We start from the raw sequence: 27,388 nt of genomic DNA on the forward strand, positions 1-27,388 counted from the left end.
AAGATTCAGCTGAGTGCAACGTCCTCTTTCCTCTTTTCCTGGCATTCAGGACGTTTTAAAGGATTTTGAATCATTGCTGAGAAAACAATAGGAGGCTCCCTCAGTCCCTGAGCTTCAGCTTTGCCTTTAAGCAGACAGTGGTTTGCTCTGCATGGATTTTTTTTTTTTGGTTGTTTTGCCTGTCACATGGAGTGTTTGTAAACCCTGGAGCATCCACCAGTTCCCTTCCTTCCCCTTCCCCCTTTATTTGTGTGCTGTGCAAACCCAAAATGTTTTACTGTCATTTCAGTTACTGTGACAAACGAAATGTGTTTGGTTTCCTTTAGGTGACCCGGTGTGAACCTCACGTTGTAGTTTGTCAGGAACACAAGGAACATTCATGCAGATTTGATGGGGATGGGAATCAGCCCGACTGTTTGTAAGGAATTGGATTTGGACCAGCTGCAATCTTGTTGCTGTTGATCTCTCCTGGAGTCTTTGGTGTTTGTCTCTGGGATGCCTCCCTCTCAGCACTCGCTGAGCTCCTCTTATCTGTAGATGTGAGGGGATTTGCAGACTGGATGGGAGTTCTCTCTTTGTGTTGGGTGGGAGATGCACAAGCAGGTGGTGCAGTGCTGGTGGCACCCAGCAGAGCCAGCCTGGGGTCGCTGCCAGCTGGGCAGGGTGCTGGAAGTGCTGGAATGCTTTCCCTGACAGTTCTGATCCCACAGGAGGCTGTGGGGGTCTGGGGCCTGTGGGGAGGGGAGAAATCAGAATGAGGTTCTAGATTTTGGGGTTGGTTTAATGTTGATTTCCAGACCCTACAAGTCTGGACGAAGGAGGGAGCTGAGGGTCCCCTCCTCACAGGCTGATCCAGAGCAGAGTTTGCTGTCTCTGGCTGGGATACTCAGAGTTCAGAAATCATTAGTGGGAGGTTGCCATAAATTCAGGAGTGTTGGAGTTACTTCCCAGGAATTGGCAGTGCTCTGCTTTGCCACATGTGTGTGTTTCCCAGACATCCTCTTGGCAACCTTTTGTGCTCTGCAGTCTCTGGGGCCTTTGCCAAGATCCCACAGGGCCCAGGTAAGGCTGTGGCTCTGGCTGGAGGAGCAGGGATACCTGGAAGTTGAGCTTTTCTGAGCTTTGGGGCCCACTCGTGATTCCAGCCTGGCTGCTGGGCCAGTGGGTAACTCTCCTGCTTGCCGTGAGTCAGAGCCCCCCTTCCAGCCCCCTCTGTATCCACCAGAGCTGTGTATATATATAACCCAAATATATGTTTAAACCCATATATTTATAAGCTGTCACATCCCACTCTCCCCCCAGTGGCAGTGCCACCCACCCCCTCGTGCCCTGCTGAGGAGCACACGCTCTGCCACTGCTCCTTTGTGGAGGGACAGAGCCCATCCTGCCCCAGGGTCAGCAGGAGGAGTCAGGCTGGGGTTCCAGCCTGCACAGCTCTGGCAGGGCTCAGACCTGCTCTGGGAAATGGCTTTTGCTTCCTGAGGTGCAGAGAGAGCCACTCCCTCAGGAAAGCGCTGCTGTGGTGATTTTAGCTGGGCAAGGGGAAAGAGAATTTGCATTTTCTGTGCAGGGATCTGAGGGAAGGAGGGGAGAGCTTTGTGCTGGGACTCCAGATGGAGCCAATCTGCTGTAGCATGAGGAAAAATGTGCAGGACTTTCAGCTGCTGACAGTGACAGCAGCTCTTTCAGTGATGGCATCTCTGCTCTGGAGCAACCTGGTCAGCCCTGGTGCTTTGAACACACTCATCAGGTTTTGGGGTGTTTGCCACCCTGTCCCTTTGGGAGGCCCAGGGCTGGAATATCTGAGCAGGGAGACTGATGGGGAGGGCAAATCCGAGCAGGAGAGGAAGGCCTGCTCTCAGGAGGCTGATGGGATGGTGCCTCCAGCACAATTAAATCATTCTGTCTGATAGTGGATAAACAAGGCAGGCTTCACCCCGCTGTTAATCTGTTGGAATGATGCTTGTGTCTGAACTCTCCTGGCTCTGCTCTCCACAGAGAGCCAGGACATGCTGCAGGTAAACATTAGTTAAAAAAAAAACCCACCTGCAGAACCCCAGCCCTTGCCTGGCCCATCTGTTGGCTCCGAGCTGTGGGACTGTGAGGGATGGTGGCAGTGACTGGAATTGCTCCCAGGGGACCCATCCGGTGTAGTGGAAGGTACTTGGGAGGCAGAGAGGGTGGCAGGAGGATTTTCAGTAACAGCAGCACCTGTTTCTGTCCACACTGGGCCTGTTGTTTTGTTCAGGGTGTCTCTGCTGCTCCTCGTGGATCCAAGGAAGGAGTGGGGGTCGGTGGTAAGCGTTCTGTGAATGCCATTTGCTGACAGAAACTGCTCAGGGGGGCTCCACTCGCAGCCCCATGTCTGAGCCAAATGCAGCTTGGGCTTCGGGGCTTTCTTGTGTAAAACTCTGCAGACAATCACTTGGCATCAAAGCTCTGAGAACGTGGAAACGTTCCGAGTTCCTGATCTTGAAGGTTCGGTGTTCCCGATACTCCTGCCTCTGTCAGGACATGAATGTCTTGCTCTGAGTCCTGTTTATCACAGAGGCTTTTCAAGGTGTTCTGTGAAAAGGATTTTTATTAAACAGGCTTTCTTCTCCCTTGCTTTTGATGGCTGCTGTGAAGAGAAAACTGACTGATCTTCAGAATTTCAGTGCTGCAAACACTGAGCTGGGAGGCCAAGGTCAGGCTGGGCTTATTCTCGGCTGTTCAGATACACATCTGTTGAAAACAGCTGGAATTTAGTCTTTCTCTCTCTGTTTGATGAAATCCAAGCCCTTTTAAGTGATGAATGAGAGATCAGTTGATACCCAAACAGTCAATACCTCGGAGGTTCAGCCACTCGCTTGGGACGAGGGAAGCAGCGACTGGGAAATTGGCCCAGCGTGTCCCAGAGTGACAGAACAACTGAGGAGGTTTGATTATGTCTAAAGCCAGCTGAAATCGCACTCACTCCTCACTAATCTTCCCTAGCTGAAAATCTGGTTTGCAGCACGTTAACAAAAAGTGATGTTGGACAAGGAATGCCGTGTGGAATTGCTCCCTCTGCACCCCTGCAGGACTTTGTTTTTCATTTAAGGGCTGGGAGCAGGCGAGTGAAGAGCCCAGTAATAAACATTAGCAATAGGGGTGTGTTTCTTTTTTTTTTTTCCAAGGGTGGTGTCTTTTAAATGTCAGGAAAAGGAGACCTTCCTGCTTTGCACTTTTTAATGACCATTGCTTTGTTTCTCACGTCTCTTCTGTGGCATTTTCTGTTTCACCACAGAACTTGTGCAGTTCTTCATTGAGATTTGAACAGTGTGGCTGACAGATGCCCATAGAAAAGAGATGCAAAATGTTTTAAGCTGTGCTGTTTATAGGGAATGTTCACTGGCAGCTGGGCTATTTTTAGCACCAGTGCTCCAGCTGAGACTTCGCTGTGTTTGTTCAATGCTTCATTGTCTGGTAAAAATCGAGACTAAATTTAATGACTCGGGAAGTGGTGCGTGATGGAGGAGTTCTTGAATTGTTTTGATGTTAAACAACGCTCAAATCTCAGTATCCCTTTAATGAGCAAAAGTTTAGGGTGAATTTATTGGAGGCAAATGATAAACTGAGCCTTCAGAGGGAGCGGGGTGGGAGCAGAGCCCTGGCAGTGCTGGGGCTGCCACACTGACCATGGATAACCTGCAGGGAATGCCCTGGAGGGTCAGGGACAGTAATGGCACAAACTCCAGTGTGTCCACACTGTTCTCTGGGACTTTCCTTTCGCCCCAGAGTAGGAAACACTCAGCAGTTTTGGCTCTCAGGTTCTCTCTCTATAACCATAACCTCAGTCCTGTACCTGAACGTCCCATGGTCCAGGCAGATGCCCCTCTCAGAGGGAACGAGATAAAGCAGCAGCCTTGATAACGTGGTGGGAATTGTCAGAGCTGCTGGACCTGGGAAATCACTGTCCAAGGAACAGCTCATTTAGTGCCGGGACAGAAAGCTGGAAACCGTACCAGCAGCTTTCAGGCAGCTTGAAGATTGTCTGTTGTCTCTTTTTGCTCATCTTTTCCTTTATCTCTGTTTTCAGTCCTTCCCCTCTGGTGGTAACCTCGCTTTCCCCTCACTGTGTTGCTCAGAGGGGCCGCTTACTCTGAAAGGAAATAAGTAGCAGATTTGCTCTCAAGTAACGCAGAGTGAGTTTTTATCTACAAGCCATAGGTAATAAATGAGAACGAGGTTGAAAACCCTGGTCTGAGTCCAAACTGGAATTGCTTCCAAAAGCTTGCTTAGAGGGGTTTCAGCAGACTTTTCATGATCACTCATGTATTAGAGTAAGTTTGTCTCCTTACAGCTGTGGCAGTCCAAACAATTTAGACACAGAACTGCCTTTTAAAGCTTTTAAACCTATATTTCCCTTGGAGGTCTTCTGGTGTGCCACTAATCCCCTAAGTTATTGCACTGAAGGCACTCTCTAATCCTTTAATTCACTCTGCTCTCAATAGAGATGGGAACGAGCTGGGTCAGGGAACGTTCCCATTTGGGCATTATCAGTTTTGCTTTTTTTCAGTTCAGGCACTAGTGAGGGTTAGTTTGCTTTGCTTTTAAACACCCAGGGGAATATTTAAATGTAAACACTAATTGCTTGTGCGTTTGTGTATCTGCTTATATTTGAAAAGGTGCACAAACCCCCAGAACTTCCTCACTCGTGGGCCTGGTTTGTGCAGCCTCGGGGTCAGGCTTTTAAACCTCAGGGCCCTGTGGAAATCCTGTAAAAACTGATGGCTTTTGGGGAGCTGTGAGTTCGTGTCCCTGTGGGGCTGGTGAGGGTGGAGGAGCAGTGTCAGCCACGGGGGATTTCTGGAAGCCTCTTTCCCCCAGACCTGCAGGAGGCAGAGCCCGGAGGATGTTTCTTTGGCGGTGCTGAAGGTGAAGCTCTGTGGTGATGAGCAGTGCCAGGCAAGTGTTCTGCTGCTTTAATGAGCAGAAATGCTCGAAAAGGCTCTCGAGGGCAACACGTGGTCTCAATTTGGAAGGTTTGTCCTGACCATCGCTTTTTTTCTTGCGTGAGGGGCGTGTTTTCATTGTAGGTTTGGTTTTGAGAGCCGGGCTGGGACCCCGCTCTGCTCTTGGAGGTTCATTTTTGAATCCTGGCCTCTCATCATCGCTTCAGAAGTTCATTTTAACTTGGGCATCGAAGCATTCAGTTGGAGGGAAAACATGCCCTGCAATTGTGCGGACTTTGAGAGCACTGACAGGAGCAAAGAGGGCCAAAGTTTTGCTTCATTAACATTTACACTGAAAGAGGAATCCTCAGATGCTGAGCACTTAACGTTTCCTTTTGAAGAAACCAATTTATTTGAAGTGCAAGTTTCTTTTGTACATTATGTGCTCACATTTTTGATTTCTTACAGCACTTCTGCATCACTGAATTTCTTTTAGAGTCAGAAATCAAGCCTGGGCTTGTTCTGAAGTACCCAAATGTAGTAATAGGTGGACTGGTGTAAAATTTGGCATCTGGAGTTAAATTACAGGATGCTTCTTAAGCTTCTTGGTTACTATAGGAACAAGTAATAGTCATCCTTCATGATTAAGCAGTGTCCATGGTAACCAAATGGGCAAGTTTTAAATGAAAGATATTTTCCCTTTACATTTTTAGCAGTCAAAGGTTACCAATTATTACCTTTATCCCCTTAGACAGGAACACATTTTGATCGGGCTGGGGTGTGTTTGAAGTGAGAACAGTTGGTGTTCATTTACATAACTGCACTTCCAGGACCAGCTGGATTTTGGGTGAAGACCAAACCAAAATTTCGGAGAGTGGGGTGTAGTGCATCAACCTCCCCGGGCAGGGGGAGTGTTGGTCACCAGATGGCTGAACTGCTCTGCAGCGCTGCTCTTCAGCTGCCAGTTTGCTCCTTGGAGAGGGCAGGGGTGGGGGGAGGAATCCCCACGTTTATCTGGCATATTTTTTAGGCTGGAAAATGCAAGTGTCAGTGCTGGTGTAGGTAAGAACATCCTCCTGCTCTCTCCCACTTCAAAGATAGGATGGGAAGTGAAAAGAGAGCTGCTCCTCCATGGTTTGTCTCCCCTTGGCACTGGTGCTGTTTGCTTGGAAGCTGAGCCCGTGTGTGCAGCTCCACCTGTGAGTGTGTTTGCAGTACGAGGAGCAGAGACACCCACCCCAGAGGAGAGAAAAGTCTCAGTCACAATAAATGAGGATGTGCATTCCACAACTCCTAATGGTGAGGCGATTTCCAGGAGGAGGAAGGTGTCTGAGGAGCAGCAGGGAGGAAGGAAGGGACTCCCAGCAGGATTTTGGGCACAGGGCCCATGTCCAGGGTGTGCAGCCCTGCTGCTCCTGACAACCCCAGCGCCAGGGGAGGGGACACTCGTGAGCACCATCCTCTGTCTGATGCGGATCAGAGCGAAGGAGACTCGTTTCTGATTGCTGGGGGAGCTCCTAGGCCTCCTGTATAAATGTTTGGAAAGCCAGACAAAGCCCTCCCAGCTATCCCAAACCTTGTCCCTGTCCCCAACCCCATCCCTGATCCCACCCCTCAGTCACTGCAGCTGAGGCAGCACAGTGGTTACAGATGCCCTGCCACTGCTGCTGCCCTGTATCATCACAGCAGATACTGTATTTGCTGCCATCCAGTTGGTTGAGATCCAATATTCTTCCATGTTTCCGGTGAAAGTGTATCCTAAATAGCCGGTGTGAAATCCCAACCTTCTCCCTCCCTGAGTAGTTCCTTGGATGTTGGGGCAACGTGAGTTGGGAGAACTGGCCCTGGGCATTAAGGCTGTTTGGAGGCTGCTGGAAGAGCCACAGGCACCAAGTGGAATTCCAGTCTCAATGTTTGGTCTGTTGTGCAGATGGATGTGAACAGGGATACGTGTGTGTGACCCCATTTATCTCTCTAATGAAGTGCCATCAATAGAACATCTGTTTCTTTGCTGGAGAAGATGAGACCTCCGATGAATCATGCTTATAAATTAAGTATTTATTTATTTAATTTGCATATTGCCAGTACGGACCTGTTCCAAACAGCCACCGTGCCTGGCTGGAAAAATGGGCTGGGAATCAAAGTGGGTGAAGTTTTCCTTTATACTGAGGGTGTTCACTCCTGAAGTGAGTTGTTCTGGCCTGGTTGGTGGCTCAGCTGGCCAGGTCAGCTCTTGGGAACACCCCAAACCAAACCTCAGGGTTTGTCCTGGGTGAGGTGTCCGGGTGACACATCCAGGGGACGGTGGCAGGGATTACAGGACTTCTCGTTCAGGGTGTCTCTGCACACTCCACATTGCTTGTCTTCATCGTCACATGGGAGGAAGCTGATGTTCCACTTCACTTTATCCTCCTTGCCCCCAGCCACGTTAGAATTTCAGCTTTTTCTTCCTTTTTTAAGTCTGAGCTTGATTTCAGTTATACCCTGGAGAAAAGGCTCCTCAGATATGCCCTTAGCAGAAGAGGAATTTGTTGTGTAGCTCTCATACCAGAGAAAGATAAATATCATACATATTTTATTTCAGAGACTGATAAATAAAGAATAAACCCCCCAAATATATATATATATATATATATATACATATTGAGTTAAAAAATACCAGGCAGTAAAAAGGAGTTTGTAATAGAGGCTGCTCCATCAGCAGGATTTGCTGTTTATTTTTAGAGAGGGAGGGTGATTTTCTGGATGCCTCATGTTCCCTCCCTGGCACCAGGTCTGGGACCTGCAGCTGTGGCTTTTGTGCGTGGCTCTGCTCTGTTCTTCAGTTTTGTTCCACCGACAAGTTGCTGAGGGTGTTTTCAGACTCCTCACGCAGAGAATCATCTCAGCTTCCCTTACGCATTCGTGCTATTCTCTCCCTTCTTTTTTTTGGTTTTTTTTACCCTTTTAGTTTTTCCCCGTCTCCTGAGGCACCCAATATTCCCCGGGGGTTTCTGTGGGGGCAGGACCTGCCCTGGGTGTGCCAGCAAGGGCCGGGGGTGCTGTGCCCTGCCAGGGGGAGCCAGTGCAGGGAGAGAGCAGGGCAAATCCTCTTAAATTCAGCTGAAGCGCTGCGGGAGAACCCCCCGCGTGTCCGCGCAGGGGCCGGGGCGGTGCTGGCTGTGCTGGACCAGCCGAGGGCCTCCAGCTCCATCTAGTGAGGCAGCGGCACTGCTGCTGTGCCTCATCCCCCAGCCCACAGCAACGCCTCGTTCCCCTTTGGCAGCTGGCAATCCCACCCGAGTCCCCGGGAGAAAAGGAGCCCACGGGAGGGCAAGAGGAGGGGCAGAAAGTCCCTCTGGTGCCTGCACACCTCCCCTTCTGCTGGGGAAAGAGTTCCCTCAGTGGGTAATATCAGAGGAAAGAGAGGGATAGATACATATCAGAGCTTTGTTCGGTGCTGTATTGGAGCCGTCAATAGCACTGGCTCAGGATGAGGAACATCCAATCCACGGTATCCGGGAAGCTGACACAGAGCTGATGGCACAGCCTGCACTGCCAAAGGTCACTGTCACTCCAAACCATTATTTAACAAAGCAGCAGCTCTTCTTCCACCAGTTCTTAGTCCCGCTCTGTGAGAAGATGGTCATAGACTTCAGCTGAGGGAACCAACGTGGTCTGATATTTTCCAGGAGTTGTTCTGTGTTGTTTCGCATCCACTTCTGAAAGGGCTCCTGAGTTCACACAACTGTCCCAGCCCCTCTGCTGGAGCTGCACAGGGTTGTGTGGCTCCAAGTGGTGCCTCATGTGCCTTTCGGAGCTTTTAGGCAGGGACAGAGCTGAGTCAGAGATGGCACCCTGCCCACCACGCTGAGGGTGGAGGGTTTGTCACTCTGAAGGCAAAGGCAGTGGTGAGAGCTGGGTCTGTTCCGTGTGGCCACTGTGGAGGGCACGAGCTGTAGGCATAATCCAATTGTTTAATTCCAAGTATGTTGGCCAGAGCGTAAAACAAAAGCCAAGTAATGATTCCAATTAATTTATTTATTATTGTTGTTGTTCTTTATGTAAATGGTTAGATAAGGCAGAGGTTCTTTTACAGTCTGTAGCTCTGTAGTGTCCTGAATTGTCTGGAAAGGTTGTGAGAACATGAGAAAATGTGAAACTATTTCTGCTTAGAGCATGAAATGAGTGGGGAGGGAATCAATGATCCTGATGTGGAAGAGCTGTGGGTACAGCCAGTGGGATTGCTGGGCTTTGTGGAAGTGTGGTTGAGCCAGAGATTCTGAGATGCAAAAAGAAATGATTTTATTCCGAAATAAAAAGTGGTGGTGGCACAGCTTTCCTTACCCTGCAGAACACCCTCCCTGTGTTCACTGGCTTTGCTTTCTGATGAGTCTGCTTGTTCAGAGGGCCCCAATCCCTGCCTTAAACCTTTGCTCCGTGACCATTTTCATTTAAAAGTCCATTTTACTGCCTGAAAAAGGTTTGGCTTTTGATTAATTGTGCGTGTTATAACGGCTATAGCGTTGCTGTGAGGGACTGAGTGGAACTGGCTGCAGGGGCAGCACTGGGAGATACATTCCAATAAATAGTTCTGCAGGTACCTGAACCACAAGGATGGCCTTGCAGGTGAATTCCTGGTCCAGCTGCTGGGAGCTGGAAGGGTTTTCATAATCCCTCTTGAGCTTCTTAACTGCTCTTAGGCCACTGGAAATCAGATATTTTTGCATCTCCGCCTCCCACAGCTCTTCAAGCCTCGTGAAGGGGAAAGTTGGCTCAGCTCAGCGTTTATTATTTTCTGTTGTTGTTCATTCCACCTTTTCAAAGTGCCTCTATTGTAACAGCAGCTTCTAAATCCCCCTTTGGATTCACATTAAAGATCCATCTTTCCTCCTGGGCTCATGTGGCCACCCAGAGCTGTCTGAAATGTTGATTTTTCTGCAGCCTCTCTTGAGGATCCGGAATCACACAGACACTACAATATCTGTTCTCCAGGGATCGTTCTTAATTTGTGAGTGCTCCGTGAGCCTCGTTAAATCACTGTCACCGTGCCTCCTCCTCCCCTCTGCCGAGTTTGTAATGAGGAGTTATTAGATAATGCAGAAATTAGAGGAATAGCACCTAAATTCATTAAGCAATAAAATTAATTCACGGGCTGGAATTGGATGAGCAGGGGACCGGTAATTCCTGTTCCCTCTGGTTTCGCAGAAACTCCACCCCGGTGAGCGCTGGGGCAGCCGGAGGTGTCGGCACTGCCCGGCGGGGCAGGGCAGGGAGGAGCTCGGCTCCATTGGATCTCTGGAGCCAACCTGCAGGGCTGCCCGCGGCACCTTCCCACCAGCCTGAGCTGCTGACGGACTCCCAGTTCGCTGCATTCCCTCCGGATGAGCTGGTGAAGGTTTATTGCCCTCCACGGTCTCCTTTCTCAGCACGTCACGGAGCAGGACCCTGCCCTCTCCCGTGTGTCCCGGTGCTCTGCCTGCTCCGGCATTCCAGTCATACTTCCCTCTCTCTCTGCCTCCCATGAAGTCATCACCTCTCCTTCTCCCGCTCCTGGCTGGCTCGGGGTGCCATGGCATGAGCGCTGCTCGCCAGCACAGCTTCCTTCTGGTGAGTGCAGGGAGGTGATTTCTCCTCCTGACTTCTCCCTCAGGCTGTACCTCCCTTTCTCTTTTGGAGCTGGAGCAGTTTCAGATCAGTCCACTTGCTGGGAAGGGCCTGCTTGTTGGTTATTCCTTCCAGCTGCTTCTCTTTGCTCCTGTTCTCGCTGTCTCTTCCACTGGCTCATCCCTGGAATTGTGTGTGAGGGATGAGCAAACAAAAGGAGTTAAATGTATTTCATTCCCAGCAATGAGTAAAATCCCGGTGATCTCTTGGACTAGCTGGGATTCACAGGAGAAACACCTCCCTGGCAAAGTGTTAATACTGGTCGGTGTGTTTGTTACACATAACCTGCTCTGGGGCAGTGGCTGTGAATCAGAGAAGGCACTGATGGTGGGTGGGTTAACCAGGAGTTTGGGTGCCTGTTCTGCTGCTGTCCTGGAGCCTTGGGGGGATCACTGTGCTGCTCTGCAATGATTCCACAGCATGAAAAATAGGGAGGAAAGATTAATTATCCTGGCAGATCCAACGCCTCGAATTGGTCAATGAATCAAACGTGTTTATTGCTGCACAGAAACAGTTTCAGAAATATTCATAAGCCCCGGGTCCTAAATTAATGTGCAGTGTTTGCAGCGCTGTGGATCCTGTTGGAGAAGTGGGATACATTCAATTCTGGCTATTTAAAAAAGCTCCTGGTGCCTGCAGAGCAAGCAATGGGTTGGTCCAGCAGTGTGGGAGAACCTGGAAGAGGCTTCAGGGGCTCGATAATTTCGGGGAAGTTTCTCTTGGAAGATCTCCTTCTGCACTGGGGCAAAACACAAACCATTGCAGCCTCCTGGGAATATTGGGAAGAGCAGCAAGCCCTGGTGGTTGTTCCCTCTTGCTCCTGTGTTGTATAACTTGGACGAGCCCAGAACAGCCCCGGGCTGTGCAGGCACTGAACCTGCTGCTTATGGGGAGATTTAGGACATATTCCTGGAAGAGAACTGGGAGGGCCCACAGGAGCACAGCTCTGCAGCAGGGAGGGTGAGAGCAAAGTGGGAGTAGAAATGCCAAGTGATCCTTGGGGAGGTTTAGAGAGGAAGGGAAAATGCCAGCAACAGCGAGGAGAAAATTAGACAGGGAGTAAGGAATTTCCATCAGAATTAACTCAGTCCTCCTCAGAGTCACTTCTGAAGCTTTCCCAGTCCAATTTTGAGGTTTTTAAGAGCTTCTAAAGAGCCAGGTGATACACTTAGGTGGGCCTGCCTGGTTCAGCTGTCCAGCATCAATTAGAAAACTTCTTATTGCTCATCTGCATATGCCATCCTTTATTTGGGTGTTGTGTTGTGGGCTGGTGGAAATGGTGAACTGGAAACCATCCCTTCCCAGGGGCATCCGTGTCTGCACATTGGCATCTCTTCCTTTCCTCACTGCACCCAGGCAATCTGTGTCCAGAGCCAGTGTTCCTGCACCATAATCCCCCTTTAACACACTGGGACTTCAGTGATTTTTCAGGCCTCTGGGTCATAAAAGAAAGATTTGGAGCTTTTAAGTTTGTAACAAGTTGAGGGCTTTGGGAGGACAGATTGTGTTGTGAGATAGTGTGTTTGTGTTCTCAGGTCAGGGCTGATGCTGAGCAGAGGAATGGACAAGTGGAGGTGTAATCCTGGAATCTCCTGAGCTGAGGGATAGTGTCAAGCTTAGAGAAATTCCCTGTCTAGTGAGGGTGTTACCTGATAAAACTGAGAGTGCCTGGAAATGGCATTCCCTGGTCCTCCTCATGGAATGCTTTCTCTTGGGATACAAACGGATGGCAGACGCTCCTGAAGGAAACCTGGCAGTGTTCCCGTGGGATGGGCAAGGTTTTTATCAAATGTGAAGCGTTAAAATGTCCGCAGTGAGAGGCCGTGACTGAGGTCAGAGCAGCACCTTGTCCAGCCAGAGAGGAGGAGGTGGTGTTAGTTATGAAGGAAAAGCTGAAGTCAGACACTGAATCTGATCTCCTGTGGTTTGCTTGCACAAGTGGGCAGATTTGTCAGAAATGGCAGAAAATACAGCTGGAAAGATCTCCAGGAGGTGTCTGGTAGCCGTGTGACCCTGGAGAGGGGAGGGAAGGGAGCTCACTGTACCTGAACCTCTGTCTGTGAATGATCAGTTCCAGTGTGTAACTGTCCGTGACAAGAGAGGACTGTTTCCAGTGGCTAACCTAAATATCTTCTGCTGTAAATGAAGACATTTCTTTGTCAGCCTCCAGTGACTCCACAGTTTTTTTACTATTGCCTTTCAGCACCCATTTATGTGGCCACTGGCCCTGGGCTTGCTGTGACAGCGAGGCAGGGTGACCCTGAGACTGTGCCTCCAGCCCTGAGGAAGTGAAAAGGGCACTTAAACCTTTCATATTCATCCTGTTCCCCAGGTAGAAATGTTCTGCTGTACATTCCTGGTAGTTAGGAGTTACTAATTTACCTGTAAGCTATTTTTATTAACCTTTAAAACAAACAGCTCCCCCCACGCTCCCCCCAGACACCCACACCCAACCCTCCTTCTGGTTATTTCTGGTGCCTTACAGAGGGTTTTGTAACGTTGTCTCTCCTGCAGTGAAACCCACAGTGCTCAAAACGAAGCTAAAAGGGAGATTGGAGTCCAAACATTTCACGAACCACAAGTTTAATCCTTAGAGGAGGCTTTGTGTGCTCAGCCAGCTCTGTGCTTTGGGCTGAGTGAGACCGAGGTGTTTGCTGGCTCTGCTTTAACGATGAAGTAAGAGGTTTAGAGAACAGTTTGTGACTTCAGTGCCATCAGACCAGGGCATGGCACGCTCTGCCTTCCCCCCCAGAGAGCTCTGACCTGGGTGGCTGTGAGGGGAATCCCAGGGTGGGAGGTCACCCAGAGCGAGCCAGCTGAGCACTGGGTCTGGCCGGGCCCTGAGGGGCACTGTGGGGCTGTGACATCCTTGCAGATTGCTTTCCCTCCCAGCTGGGTGGTGTTTGGGGCTGGGGAGCACAGCTCGGTGCCTCTGGGGAAAACCATTTCTTGTCGCTGCCATCCCATCGTTCCCGTTTCCCCGCCGGGTGTGAGAAATGCTTTGAACAAACGTTGATATTTTTTTTTTTTCTGGTCATTAAGAAAATGCAAAGCAGCTTCTTCAGTTGTCTCGTCATCTCGAGCTCCCTTTCAAAATGCTGTAATCAGGTAGTTTTCTGTGACAACCCAAAACAAAAGGAGGGCTCAAAGGAATGGGGCAGGAGCCTGAATGTGAGGGGAGGTGACACCCAAGGACTTTGCTGCCTCCTTGACATTCAAAGGGCAGAGAAAGTGGCCAAGGCATTGGAGGGCTCAGCTGGAGGTTGGGAGGGCAGTGAGCTGGGTTTGGCTGTCTGGGTCTCACACAGGTGATGTGCCAACCAAGGAAGATGTCACTGAGCCAGCAGCTCACCCAGCCCGTGGCTGGAACGTCGCAGTCTGCTCCTTTGGAACAGATTAAGATACATCTCAGGAACTGCTGAGTGGAAATGCCAGTGCTGATTGTTTCCTGCAGATCCTGGGTGATGGCAGGCTGTGGTGAGGGCAGAACCCTGCTGAGGGCCCAACCCCCGTGGAAATGCTTGGCTAAGGAGGATTGTGGAATGGTTTGGGAAGGGGTGATTGTCACAACGTCTGAGCATCACTGACAGGCAGCTTGGAAATAAATCTGGTTTTCTGAGTTCCACGGTGCTGTCCGAGGGGGTTTGTGAACCGAGGAAACCCCACCTCATGATGCTGTGGCTGACTTGTCCAGTCAGTCTCCTAAACATCTTCTCCTCAGTGTTGGGCACATTTGTTAATTTTGCCTTTCCAGCCCCCTCCCTTCCTCGCTGCCGGGGAAGGAGGTAAGTATTCCTATCCTCATTTTATGCTTTAGCAAATGCAGGATTTAATACTTTTTTTCCCTAGTTCCAAAGCAAACTGCTGGAGGAATTAGAGAGGTAACTTAAGCATCCTGTGCCTCTAACCCCATTAGCAGTTCCCCCGAGGAGGATCAGATCCACAAGCGCACGGATCTGTACCTTGCATATAATTCTCGCTCAGCTCAATGCAGTTTCTGTTTATTCATCTGCAGACTGGAAATAATGATAATGCCAACCTGTCAGGCATTATCTGAAGCTTACAGTTGTATAAAAAAAATGCTAATTGTTGAAGGTGAAAGTCTTGCTGACGGAATGTTGCTCCAGGAGGAATCCTCGGGGTCGCCGCGGTGGCTCATTTGCAAGGGCAGCTCGGAGGAAGACACCGGGTTTGGCACGGCCTGCTGGCACTCCTGGGCTGCTCCTGGGTTTGTAACTGTCCTTGTTGTGTGTTCCCTCCCCAGAGTCCCCCCCGGAGAGGTGTGGGCAGAGGCGCAGCATGCCCAGCGGCATCGCGGACAAGAACCCCGCCATGGAGCCCGCGGCCACGACACCCTTCCGAGTCACGGTCAGTGCCCCCAAAAAATGAGTGTGCAGGACCCTAATGAGTGCTGCAGGACCCTAATGAGTGCTGCAGGACCCTAATGAGTGTGCAGGACCCTAATGAGTGTGCAGGACCCTAATGAGTGCTGCAGGACCCTAATGAGTGTGCAGGACCCTAATGAGTGTGCAGGACCCTAATGAGTGCTGCAGGACCCTAATGAGTGTGCAGGACCCTAATGAGTGCTGCAGGACCCTAATGAGTGCTGCAGGACCCTAATGAGTGCTGCAGGATCTCACTGAGTGTTGCAGCATCCCAACAAGTGTCGTGGGGTTTTGCCATGTGGGAACTTGCTCATCCCGAGAAAAGAGCTGCAGTTTCACTTGCAGCGCAAGTGGCTGCTGAGTTATTTTGAAGTGACTGGGGCGGTGTGAGATGCTCTTAGCAACTGTGACATATATCTTGGTAGAGCAATAAGATCTGAACGTAAATCTGGAGCAGCTGAGGGTGAGCTGTCTCACTTGGGAGACTTTCCTGGAGAGGTTTCCTCGCTGAGTGCCAGGGGAGTGCATTCAGAGATGTGTTTACTGGCCTGCAGCTGTAGATTGTCCTCGTCCTCCTACAGAGGGAAAACCTCCTGGAGAAAAGCCTGCCATCAACTCCCAGGACACCTGCCAAGCTGTGCTTCCTCAGAGCCTGGGATCCTCTCCCAGCAGGAGCCTGGAGGAGCCATTTGCTCTTTGCCATGTCTTCCCATCCCTTTGCCCTGAGATGCTCTGCTCATCCCTGACTTGCTGTGTGTGAAGAGTGGGAAGTGTTTTGCCATGACTGACGGTGCTGCCAAAATCAAACAGGGCTGCCCCCTGGGAAGGGCTCCGCAGTGGCCATTTCACAGGTGGTTTTGTCACTGCTGTGAGTCCTCTCTCTGACTCCTGCAGACTTCCAGAGTGGATCACAGGGATTCTTACCCCAAGGGCTGTGTTATCAACCAGTAATATCAAACCCAAGTAATGATTTAATTTAGGAGTACACCGAGCTGACAAATGGAAGCACAATGGTGGGATCCAAATAGATCTTTAAAAGTGGGCAACAGAGATGCAGCTGGGAGTATTTGTGGAGGCTTTTTCCTACTGTATCATCAATGCAACAGAATCTGGGGCTCTGTAACCAGCTGAAGTCACCGTGTTCTTCTGGGTAACGTTGAGGGTAACCTCAGGAATAGTACGGGAGAAATCTATGGAGGAATTTAAAAAGAATAAGTTCAAGCACAAAATATCCACAGCTGGAGGTGGATGCTCCCAGTAAGAGCCCCAGCCAAGGCAATCAGAAGGTCCTGTTTTCAAGGGGAAGATGTGGATGACCAGCTTGCACACAGGTATTTTTATCCAGAGAAGAGGCAAATGCTCTTGCAGGTGGTTTGCTCCATACAGGTTTTCTCTGCAGGCCACACCTTCTTTACAGGCTCAGCTGCTGCACAGCAAACCCAGGGAGGCAGAACCAGAATTTCAAAGGGAAGGCAATGGTGCAATCTAAAAAGAAAAAAAAAAAAAATCTGAGCACACCCAGTTCACCTGAGAACATTTGCACTGGTGAGTGAGTCAGCAGCAGCAGTTTGGACAAGGAGTTTATTTCAGTTCTGTAAGTTGTGCCTTCCATCAGAACCCATCTAAGCTCAGTAAATGGGTGTCTTTGAGCCCTAAAGAACATACCACCTGTTGATGGAGAATGCAAAAGAAAAGATGGGAAAATCCGGATTCTTCACAAGACAGGGGGATTTGGAAGTGTTTGCCCGAGTGTACTTTTAGTCAGTGGAAATCAAATGTCGTTTATTCCTTTCCAATGGCATCTCTCCTGCTTTTTGGGGATTTTTTTAGAGAAGATGCTCCAGCTTTAGGCAGGTTAGCCCTGGGGAGTGGAACGCAGGTGGGATGTGGTTGCTTTGGGCAGCTCTGTCCTTGTGTGTGGGTTAAACGAGGGCAGTCATCACACAGGTAATACAAGGCCTTTGTCTTCCCCGGGTTAAAATCCACCCCCATCTCATCTCTTTGCTGCTCAGCCCTGGGAATGTCACTGCATTAATATGAATGGCTTCATTACTACAGCTGTTAGGGCTGCCCAGGCTTCAGCAGATGTCTGACTTAGGAAATCCATTCTCCCTCACCTCCCTTCATTAAGCAGAGGAACATTAGCAGTCAGTCCACTCCAGCCACGGGGAACAGTAATTAGTGCCTTAGTTTAGTGGTAATGGGATTATTACTTTTGAGCCTGCTGTTGTAGGTTTGGAGAGTGTAAGTTTTTCATATTTTACAGCTGATTGTTCTTCCCTGACATCTCCATCCTTCTGCTCTGGAGTCTCCAGGGGACTGGGCAGCTCAGGAGCCCTTGGATTCAGCTGTTTTGACAGTGCTGAACTCTTCAGTTGCTTTCTTTCATTTCAGAACTAAAACAAACCGGGGTGGAAATTCGGGAACGTCCCTTGGGAGCTCCCTTCCCACGCAGAGGTTTGCCAGGCAGGTTACAGTTAATTGGGCATTGTGGTTTTGGAAAACAAGAGCTCGTGGTAGTTTCCTGAATTACAGAATAGAACCCTGAAATCAAGTCTCGAGATTCCTGTATCTCAATATGTGACCTGGCTGTTCTTACCCCTCCTACTAAAAGAAATTTCTAATAAAGCTTCTTGAACTCCAACAGACCCTTCCCTAGCCCCAGTTATCTCACGCTGTAAAATAATTATCTCCCATGCAGATCCCTCAGTTTAATTCTGTGACACCAGAGCTCTGCAGGGGCTGCTGCAGGCAGTGGATTCCAGTCTCTACCCCAGTGAACACTCCCTGCTCCTGCTCTAAGAACCAAGTGCAGTGCCCAGGTTTTAGTCTGGGAGTGGAGAACCAGGGGTGTGTTCCACATCCCATCTGTAGAGGCAGCAGATCTGGTGTATGTGGGTATGAAATTAAACATGGGCAGGGAAATTCTGATCCTAACGAGCTTCTTGTATCACACACACTCGAGGGAGAGACTGCCTGCCCTCACAGCCACGGCTTTGGGGTTCAGTGGCCTGGCTGGAATCCTTTAACAAATGCTTCAGGAAAACTCAATATCCAAGGACAGCACAAGAAAGGCAAGGCTTGAGGTGTCAGTGAAAATGTTTTCTTAGGCTGGGACCCAGAGTTGTGTCCTCTGTCAGTGGAGACACCAACGAGCCCAAGGGCAAATGCTGGACCCTCCTCTGTGCCCAAGGGAGATGGGACAGCCCTGGGTTGGCTGGAATTTGCCTTTCAGGGAATACAGAGAAGCGCTGAATCCAAACAGCCTGAGGTGTGATGTGGGTTAAACCCAAAAACTGTGTGGTATTTCATCCAGCACAGGGACCAGGAGATGAGACAGTCTGCTGAGTGCTAATTAAATCCTCTCACTGTGCCCACCTTGCAGGGAAATCACGAGCAGGGGTGGGTTGCTGAGGCTCCCTGTGCGAGGACTCTCTCCCATCCCATCAAGCACTGCCATCTATTGACTCCTTCTGTTAGAGCCAGGTTTGTCTGGATTCCTGGGAAAATATCCCAGGCCAAGCTCAGTCCAAATTGCCAAAGAACTTGGGCAGAGAAGTTGGACCAAGTGACTGGACCAAGAAACCAGAATGATTTCTTGTTGTTAGTCCATCTCACTGGCCGTGCAAGGGCCCTCCTTCCAGAGGGCACTGATGTAACCTGCACTCTGGATGTTTCCAAAAGCTTTGCAGATGCCTCTCTGCCTTGCCCACAGAGCTGTGTCTGAGGAAGCATCTGTATCCTGCCTTTTACTAGACAGAATTTAGGATTTCTGGTCGCCAGACCTTTAATCCTCAGTTCTGGTATCACTGGGATCATCAGAACCCCTTCTGTGGTTGAAGCCACATTGGCTACCAAAAAAAAAAACCCACCTCAAAACCAAAACACATTGCAGCTCTGAGCTACACAATCCATGGAATTGTGTGAACTGGATTGGAGAGGAAACCATTCTCAGAGAGGTTCCAGAGGCCAAACCCGGTGCTGGACACACACCCTCCAGGGGTTCTGGATCATTTCCCCAGATCCTTGTTTTCCCACGTTCCATCATCATCATCTGCTTGGTGTCCGTGGTTCTGCTCCTGGAATGGGGTGTCTTGGAGCAGGAGCTCTCCTTGGTGGCCCATCTGTCATTCTGCTGCTTTCTCGGGATCTTTAATAAAGCAGCATTTATGGCCACAGAGAAACAGGACATTTCTGCTGTTAGTTCTCCTCCTGCCTGCAGCTGGCCTTGTTTTCCTGCAGTTTTCCTGCCTCTTTGGGCTGGCACACAGCTGAATGTGCAGTGATACATCCTAAGCTCTTCTCGTGGCATTCCTCCATCTATCCTGGTTTTAATCCTTGATAAATGAAGTATTAAATACTGATGGCAGTAAATGGAAACTCCTGGAGAGATGAAAGCGAGGAGCCCTTCTGCCATTCCTCTTCACTGAACATAATCCTAAATAATGGGATCCAAGTTCAAGCTGCTGTGGACAAGATACTGAAGGATTTTTTTTCCCACCAAGTTTTTTGCCTGTCCATAAGACACCCCATTTTCCATTTTAATTTTGTTGTTGCTGCTGTTGAAAGCAGTCATGTAAATTATGTTACAGTGCTTTGACTTTGGAGAATTTCTCCTCCTGTGTTACGTGGAGGGTGGAATGGCCCTTCCCTGGGTGTGCTCACCCTGCCTTTAATTGAGGTGTAATTGTTCACTAAACCATCGCAGCTCCAAGGGAGAATCACCATCGCTTTGCTCTGTCCCTGCCCTTTCCACAGGGACTGGGTTTGAGGAGAACAGGAGCATTATCACCAGTGATAAATCAACACAGAACCATCATCATCAAACTGGCTTGGGAGAACCAGTGCCAGTGGCAGCGTGAAATATGGAAATTACTTGGGGAATGTATCTCAGTTCAGTCCCCACTTCAGGAACAGGACACACTTGGAAGCTTTGGGCTTGTGAGCACTTTAGGGATTGGCAGAAAATGAGGTCATTGGGAGTATTTGCAGTTATTTCCAGTCTCACTGGTGCTGTTTAGTGAAAACAGGGAGGGCTGATCTTGCTGTCAGATCCTTTTTTGTCAGGTGCACCAGCATTCAGACTTTGTACCTTAAGCATCTTTCTTGGTGGATTTCCAAGCTCTCCACAAAAGGGGGTTTGTTCCCACCCACCCTCCTTTTACAGCTGCAAGAACTGAGGGAGGGAGAACTCGACTAACTCTGATTTGATCGCTCACCAAAGCCCAGAAATGTGTCCTGAGCTGAAATTCTTCACTTCCAATTCCCAGCCCCGGTGTTAACCACGAGCTGAGCTGCTCCTAATTACTCCTCTGAAATCCTCCTCAGTTTCAGGAGAGTTCCACGTCCTCCACCTTGATGCTGTAATGTGGAAATGAGTGAGTGGGTTCCTGGACTCCCCAGCCCCTGTTCCCAGGGCAGACATGCCTGCCTTCCTTCCTTCCTTTCTCTGCCAGCAGCCCATATTGTCAAATTTCTAATTGCTTGTTATTTAAATTAGAACCCTCTGTCTGATTTTCCTAAGTCATCTTATTAACATAAATCTGTGGGTATTTTTGTCCTTCAGTTTTTGCTTGTACTTCACGAGACGTGGCAGAAATTCTGGTTTAAGGCATGAAAGCTAAAACCTGTTTTAAGCAGGGGGAACTTTTTCCCTCCTCAGTGCTGCCCAGTGCAGGGATTAGAAAACCAACCTGGCAGTAAATATTTGTTTAATTCGTTGAGCCTGACCTTGTGCATTGGAATTTTTTTAAAGTAAACCTGGAATTCGCAGCTGGGGAGCAGTGGAAGCGTGGAAGGAGGCAGGAGGGATTGTCAGATCTCAGCACAGAGCTGCAGTCAAACCACTGTGGATTTATTATGTGCATCAAGCAGAAGACAGGCCTGACAGGATAAAAGACATGGTGCTCTGACCTCCTTCACTGCAAAGGGCTCAGCAAGGCAGGCTATGGATTTTTTCCCTTTCTGAACCGAGGGTGTTCCAGGGAGGTCTCTCCCTCAACTGTCTGAAGGACAGTTCTACAGAGGAGAATGGCATGAGGGCTCATCAACAGCTTAATTCACACACCGAGGCCGCTTCTCTTTCAAGGTATTATAATCCTGTTGTAGTTTCTGGGGGGTTTGGGCCTGCTTTTGATTGCTGTCAGGGTGCCACGGCTGGGACAGGGCCCACAGGGGCAGTGGCAGGGCTGGCACGAGGAGGGGATGGGGCATGACCTGGTGGTGTCAGCGTTAAGAGAGCTGGGTCAGCTCCCAAGGGTGAGGATCCACACACAGAGCAGAGCCCCTGGTTTAATCTGCCCCGAATCCCTGAATTCCTGGTGCCCCAACACCACCAAAAGTGTTCAGGACTGGGAGAAACTCGGAGTTTTGCTTCCTGTGCGAGGCCTGGGCAGAGGATTAACAGGGAAGCTTGTGTTTCCAGGGACAATCAAGTCAAATGCTGCCTAGTTCTCAGGTGGGAAAGGGGGATGCAAACACTCCAGCAGGTTGCCTGGCCCTGCAGTGGGGCTAAATTAGCACAATTCCATTGATTTCCTTCAGCTCTTCCAGATGTTTGCTCAGCCTCTGGAGACACTGGGCTGTGTGAAAGCCAGAGGCTCAGAGAGGGGCTCAGGGGCCCAAGGGGAGAAAACCCTTGGGACTGGGTGGGAATCCTGGAGCAGGACAGAGAAAGGAAGGAGGGAGAAAGCAGCTCCAAGCTCCCTGTCCCTCAGCAAGTTGTGATTTCCTGACCCTCCTCCCCAGATCCCTCTGCTCCCGGGGAAGCAGCGTTGTAGCCAGCTGAGAAATACCCCCAGTTCCTGTGTGTTTTCATGGAGAGAGCCCATGGGAGGAATATTTAACATTTAGGCAGTAAGTAGGGCTAATAGGAAATGCTAATTCACTTTTCATTCTTTTGATCAGTGTATATTGAATGATAATTACAGTGATAGTACTTGGCACTCGTGTAGCACCTTTCATCTGGAGCTGTTAAAAGTGTTCTGCCAATCTGAATGAATTCAGGGCTTGCAGGCGCTGTGGGGTTGCAATTTATCAGGATGCCTTAAAATAAATGGGGAAACCGAGGCATGGGATGATTAAATGGCTCTCCCCATCATTCAAAATCATTGGGAAACAGCTGGGGCTGGGTAGTTGTGCTGCTGGTCATCTTCTTGTAAGGAACAAAACCAGCTCAGGGCATCCTTTAAAATGGTGAGAAATATTAAAACTGGCCAGCTGAGTGGCCTTTACTCTCTAAAACATGGGGTTTTTTTTGCATTTTTGGTGGTAATTTCACAATTTGATATGCGCTCTGGTGCCTCTGTTGGGTTTTTATCTGTTGCAATTGGTTGAATTCCCCCCACAAAGACAGAGAAACAATCTCAGACTCTCAGCAGCATCCTTGGATCCGTATCATTTCTTGAGAGGCCTCCATGTCCAAAGGATGATTTGAACAGAAATGCTCATTTCAAAGCTACTGCAAGAAAAAAAAAAAAAATTGGTAATATTTCAATCTCTACCCTGGAAGCCCAAATGCAAACAGCCTGGACTAATGGATAGGCTGACTGGAGCTGACTGGTTTCATTGCCGTGGAGTGAATGAAAGGCAAGAAAATAAACAAACAAAAGCTTCAATTTGTTTAAACCTCCGGGCGCTGAAAACTCTCAGATTGCTGGTGGCACAGAGCAAAGAGGGCCATTAAAATATACAAGGTGACAGTGCCCCCTTTTATTGGTTTCTGGGTCACAGATAAAGAATTGTCCTGCAGATAGGAAAGGTAGGATAATAAACACGTTCAGTTCTCCCTCTTCCAGTGGCCTTGACGTTGTGCTTGCAGAAAACAAGTCAGACAGGGTAAGGTATTGTCTGAGTCTCTCAGAGACCTTCAGCAGAGCATGAGTGCCCATTTCATCAGGACCTTCATCTCTGAACTCTGCCCATTTGGGAATTAGGATTGCTTTAGCTCATGGATATGAGGCGTTATCTGAAATACTGAAGTCATTGCACTGGAATTAATAGGAAATGTGTGTCATTGCCACAGCTCACCCTGGATAGTTATCAGTACACTTCTACCAAGGTTTAAATTGGTTTCTGAGACGTGTTTTTTCTCACTTGGACTAAACACTTCTCCTTAATAGCCAAGCTAGGCCATATTTGGGGCTGTAATCTCTTGGACTGTCGTTGTGGGAGATGGTTCAGGTGGCACCTGAGTACTTGGATAATAATTAGGGTGCTGTCCCAGCAAATCATGGAAGGGGTGCCCCATCCCAGCTGGAAGTGAGCTTGTCTGTGTCGTTTGTCCTTGTGGAAGTGTCTGACTTTGAGCTTTAGCAGGCACAGAGGAGCTCAGGGCTGGATCATCTGGGAGATGTTTGGGAGGTTTCCTGTTCCCCTCCCAATCCCAGCCTGCTGCTGCCTCATGTGAGGCCGTTTCTCCAGGTGGTGACACTGTTGTTCCAAAGGAGGTGCAGCTCCCTGGAGCAGCAGTCTGGCTGCCTGGATGCCGTGGGGATGCCGTGGTGATGCCGTGGGCTCGGGAGGCTGCGGGTCAGGAGTGTCTGCAGCGGCTCTGGGGGTGAGATGTGAGCGGGAACACCACACCGATTCCTGCAGACTTCCCTCAAACTTTGGTTACCATGGAAACAACATTCCCTTTCTCCTCCACGCTGTCACTTCTCCTCAGCGCTGCACCGTGATCAGCAGTCGCTGTGTTTGCCCTCCCCACACTCCCCTTTTCCCCGAGAACAGGGAACATTCACCGAGGGGAAGGCGAGAGCGAGCTGGGAAAGCCGGGATGCCTTTGCTGAGCCGCTCAGGTATTCCCGGGCCTGGCGCTCTGCCAGCAACTTCTTGTCTTTATCTGCCTCCATAATTACAGTGGATCATATCTTCCCTGCAACGTTCTTCAAAGCACCAAGGAAATGAGCCCCAGAACTAATCACGTCTTTATTTCCTGAACGGCTCCGTGCGTTCCGAACGCGGTTCCGCAGGAGGGATTCGCAGGGCTCAGCACAGCCTGCCCTTGTCCCCCTCCCTTCATTCCTGCCACTTCCAAGATCATCACATCCATGGAATTCCCACGATGTGGCAGCCTGACCTGGCTGCAGTGAAGGGTCCCGTTCACTTTGCTTCACTTGAGCCAACCCAAGGTTACTTTTACTGGGTTTTTTTACAAGGAGTCACGTGGAAAAGACGAGGGGTGATGGGGACAGGGTATTCCTGGAGAGATTTAGACACGAGAGGAACAATTGCCGCAGTAAGAACAATCCATCACTGTAACAATCTCCTCAGGAAAGTGGGGGGGTCCCCAGGGCTGGACTTGTCCTGACTGTGCTTTTGCCAGGAAAGGTTGGACCAGCTGGTCCTTGGACCTGCCTGTCCAAATGTACATCTGGTTTGAAGCTTTACAAAGAGGAATTCAGGTTTTCCTGTTGTTATGGGGTGGAGGAGGATACCTTCATGTGCATTCCTAGGAAACAAGGCCGTGGTCCAACTGGTGTGGCCCTGGCTGGGCTGGGGGGGCAGCCCCCTGGCCCTGCCTGCAGCCCCTCTGGCAGTGATGCCTTCCTTGGTAATTAGCAGCTGAGTCAAAAATAGGGAAGGAATAAGTGAGTGACACGTAAATCTGCCTGTCAGAATTCCCATTTCCTGCTGGGTGACAAAATTCTGCTTTAAAGATAGTAAATCCACTGCTAATAATCAGGCAAGAAATAATCGCTGCTAAGACCCAAAAATAGGATCTGTCGCCTGCCATGTTTGTCTTGTTATTTTGAGGGATAAACCAGCAATGAACTTAATTTTTTTTCCTTCCAATTCTTGAAGGATATTCTTTTTGATTTATATCTTTCAATGTGAGCCTTTTAGGAAACAGAATTGTCAGCTGGGCAGTTTCCTGCTGTCTCTCATCACCTTCTTCACCACCTCAATCCAAAGATCAGACACAAGGTGTGAGCTTAGGAGGAAAAGGTGGAAAAAAAATACCAGGGGGTATTTCTGCATTAGTTTTCATTCCTCCCTAAGCTTTCCTAATCAAAAGTTCTCTGATCTGTGCGTCCTGAGGGATGGAGGAACTCCTGGAAGCAGGGCTGGTACTCCTGTAAATGTTATACCTGTGTTAGATTTATCCTTTCACTGTAATTTTCCTCCTTTTGTACCAGAGCTGTAAGGAGAAGGTGAATCCAACTGAAATACTCATTTTTTCTAAATTCTCAGGTTGGGACAAATGAACTCGAGTATTTGCACGGTGTCTGGGAAGTTGGGGGGGGGCACACTGGGAAACTGCAGGGCTGATGTGTCATCTGAATTCCAGTTGGTATTCCCCAGCCTTTGCAAAAGTGAGCGTTTTTGTTTGGTTGCAGCTGTAATTATTGCTGAATACAAATGTTCCAATTTGAGCTGCAGAATTGTGGGGAAGGTGTTTGGAGCCAAGAGCATCTGCCTGAAACACGAGTTTCATATTCGAGTGAGTAACTTTTACTGCAGAATTACACAATGAATCCCTCCATTCCAAAGATAATAATAATTTTTTTATTCTGAACACATCGTCCACCAACTGCTTCTCGAAATTTATCGGCCTGGCAGCTGGTTTTGTAGAAAATGTGTTGCTAAGGGCACACGAGATTTGTCAGTGAGAACGAGGCGGGTTGATGTTGGTACCTTGCTGTGGACTCAAAGCTGGCCATCAAGATTGTGGAAAACGGGGTTATCTGCTCCAATATTTGCTCTGCTCCAGAGGTGTCAGGTGGAAGTGAGCAGGAAGATGCCTGATGAGCAGGCACGACGTGACATCCACGTGCTGCTCCCAGGCCGTAAATCAGAGTCGGGCAAAGCACGGGTGAAACGCCCTCGTGAAAATCATCACAAAAGTGGGCTTTGAAAGAGCACAGTAATGTAAAAGAGATTTATGGAGATGGTTTTCCCATCTCCCCTGTGTGTTTATTGCTCGTCTTGGAGAGCCCTGATACCTGTTTTACCAGGAGCAATGTCTTGGGATGGTGGGACTGCTGGCATAGGAATGAGCACTTGAGAAGTAATCCTGGCTTTGCAGCTTATCTGTGCAGAGACAGTGTAGCAAATCTCCTGGACAGCTCTGCCTTCAAACTCATTTCCTCTGTGACCTGCCAAAAGCATCTCATTTTGACAGTGTTTCCCCCCCACCCCTGCTCTCCCACCTCCACCTGCACACCCTCATTTCCCCCTCCCTGGAGGCTGCTCGAAGCCTGGATCTGCCTTTTAAAAGACATCTTCTCCTGCCTGATACTGGGAAAGAAGTTAATCTGCTTTATATGAAAAAAAAAAAACAACACTTTTTTTCTTCCCCTGAACAAGCAGGGCAGGTTGGTTTATGGCAGCTGTTCCTGGGCAGGGTTTGGAGCTGGTGTGAAGGTGCTGAGCACGGTGGGGCTGAAATGCTGCCCTGCAGAAGCTGTTCCAGGGGGCAGCTCCAGGGCTTTGTTAGCCCCTGGCAAAAGCCCCAAAGGATCCTGGCTCAGGAGGGCTCTTGCTCTGAATGACCTGTCACAGCCAGCAGCACCTTTTGGACAGTTCCACTCCAGCACTTGAAGAACCTGCAGTTGTTTTTCCCTTGGACACCTCCTGTAAAGAACCTGATGGAAACGCCAGAAACCATCGATCTTGGCGGAGTTTGGTTGTTTTTCATGCCTGAGTGGGCTCACCAGACACCCAAACAGACATTGCTACCGTGTCCCAGAAATTCCCTCCCTTATCTTCAGTTAAATCACAACTCTCCTTTGAAAGCAGGATGCACGTAATGAATCACAGCTGATACCGAGTGTTTAAATCATTATTACGCTACAAAAAGTGTTGTTGAAGTTTAAATTTATAGGAGTGTGAATAACTTTCTGTCAGCTGGGGATTATCCCTTTAAAAAAGCACTTGTTCTCTCCCTCCACATCTGAGGGTTCAGAAGTATTTGCCTGATTGGAATCTGTTGCTCTCCACTGTAAAATCGATCTCCTGTGTCAGCAGTGGGGGGCACTGAATGTGGAACCCACCACTCTTAGTGAAAGGCAGATACCTAAAACTGTGTGATGAGCGATGGAAGGGTTGGTTTTCAAAGTGCTGAGTAAAGGTTTAGCTGTGGATCTGCTGGATCTGGAGGAGACTTTGAGGAGAGACAGTTCATCTCCACCAAAACTATTCTGGGCTTCCCTGCCTTACAGGATCGAGGCAAATGGAGTCTTAACAACCCTGGCACGTTGTCAAATGGTTTTGGTATTCCCCTCTCCTTCCTGGCTGGATGAAACTCACCCTCCAAAGCTTCCATTAAGACCAGCTTGCTTTAACCACTGAGGTTAAAGGCCTTATTTTTCTTCTTCATAAATAACAGTACGGATCACTCTCTCCTGGAGGCCGTAGATGTTGGGATCTTCCCTTGGATTTTCCCTTGGGTTTTTGTGCCAGTTAAATAAGGAAGCTGTTCCACCCCACTGAAATCCT

General features: G+C 49.2%; 1 protein-coding gene across 7 annotated transcripts in view; it reads left to right on the forward strand.

The window, feature by feature from the left end:
- The window catches only part of DAB2IP (DAB2 interacting protein), a 180,634-nt gene that overhangs the window by 48,147 nt on the left and 105,099 nt on the right, over positions 1-27,388 (forward strand). For all 7 annotated transcript variants that reach the window (XM_027885874.1, XM_027885873.1, XM_027885869.1 and 4 more), the window contains exon 2: positions 14,827-14,930. In XM_027885874.1, the coding sequence (XP_027741675.1) occupies positions 14,862-14,930 (69 nt within the window). In that variant the 5' untranslated portion in view covers positions 14,827-14,861. The remainder of the gene's footprint in view (positions 1-14,826; positions 14,931-27,388) is intronic.

The sequence above is a fragment of the Empidonax traillii genome, unplaced genomic scaffold (assembly GCF_003031625.1).
Source record: "Empidonax traillii isolate 1590-97213 ecotype Southwest subspecies unplaced genomic scaffold, ASM303162v1 scaffold174:size915687, whole genome shotgun sequence".
NCBI lineage: Eukaryota > Metazoa > Chordata > Aves > Passeriformes > Tyrannidae > Empidonax > Empidonax traillii.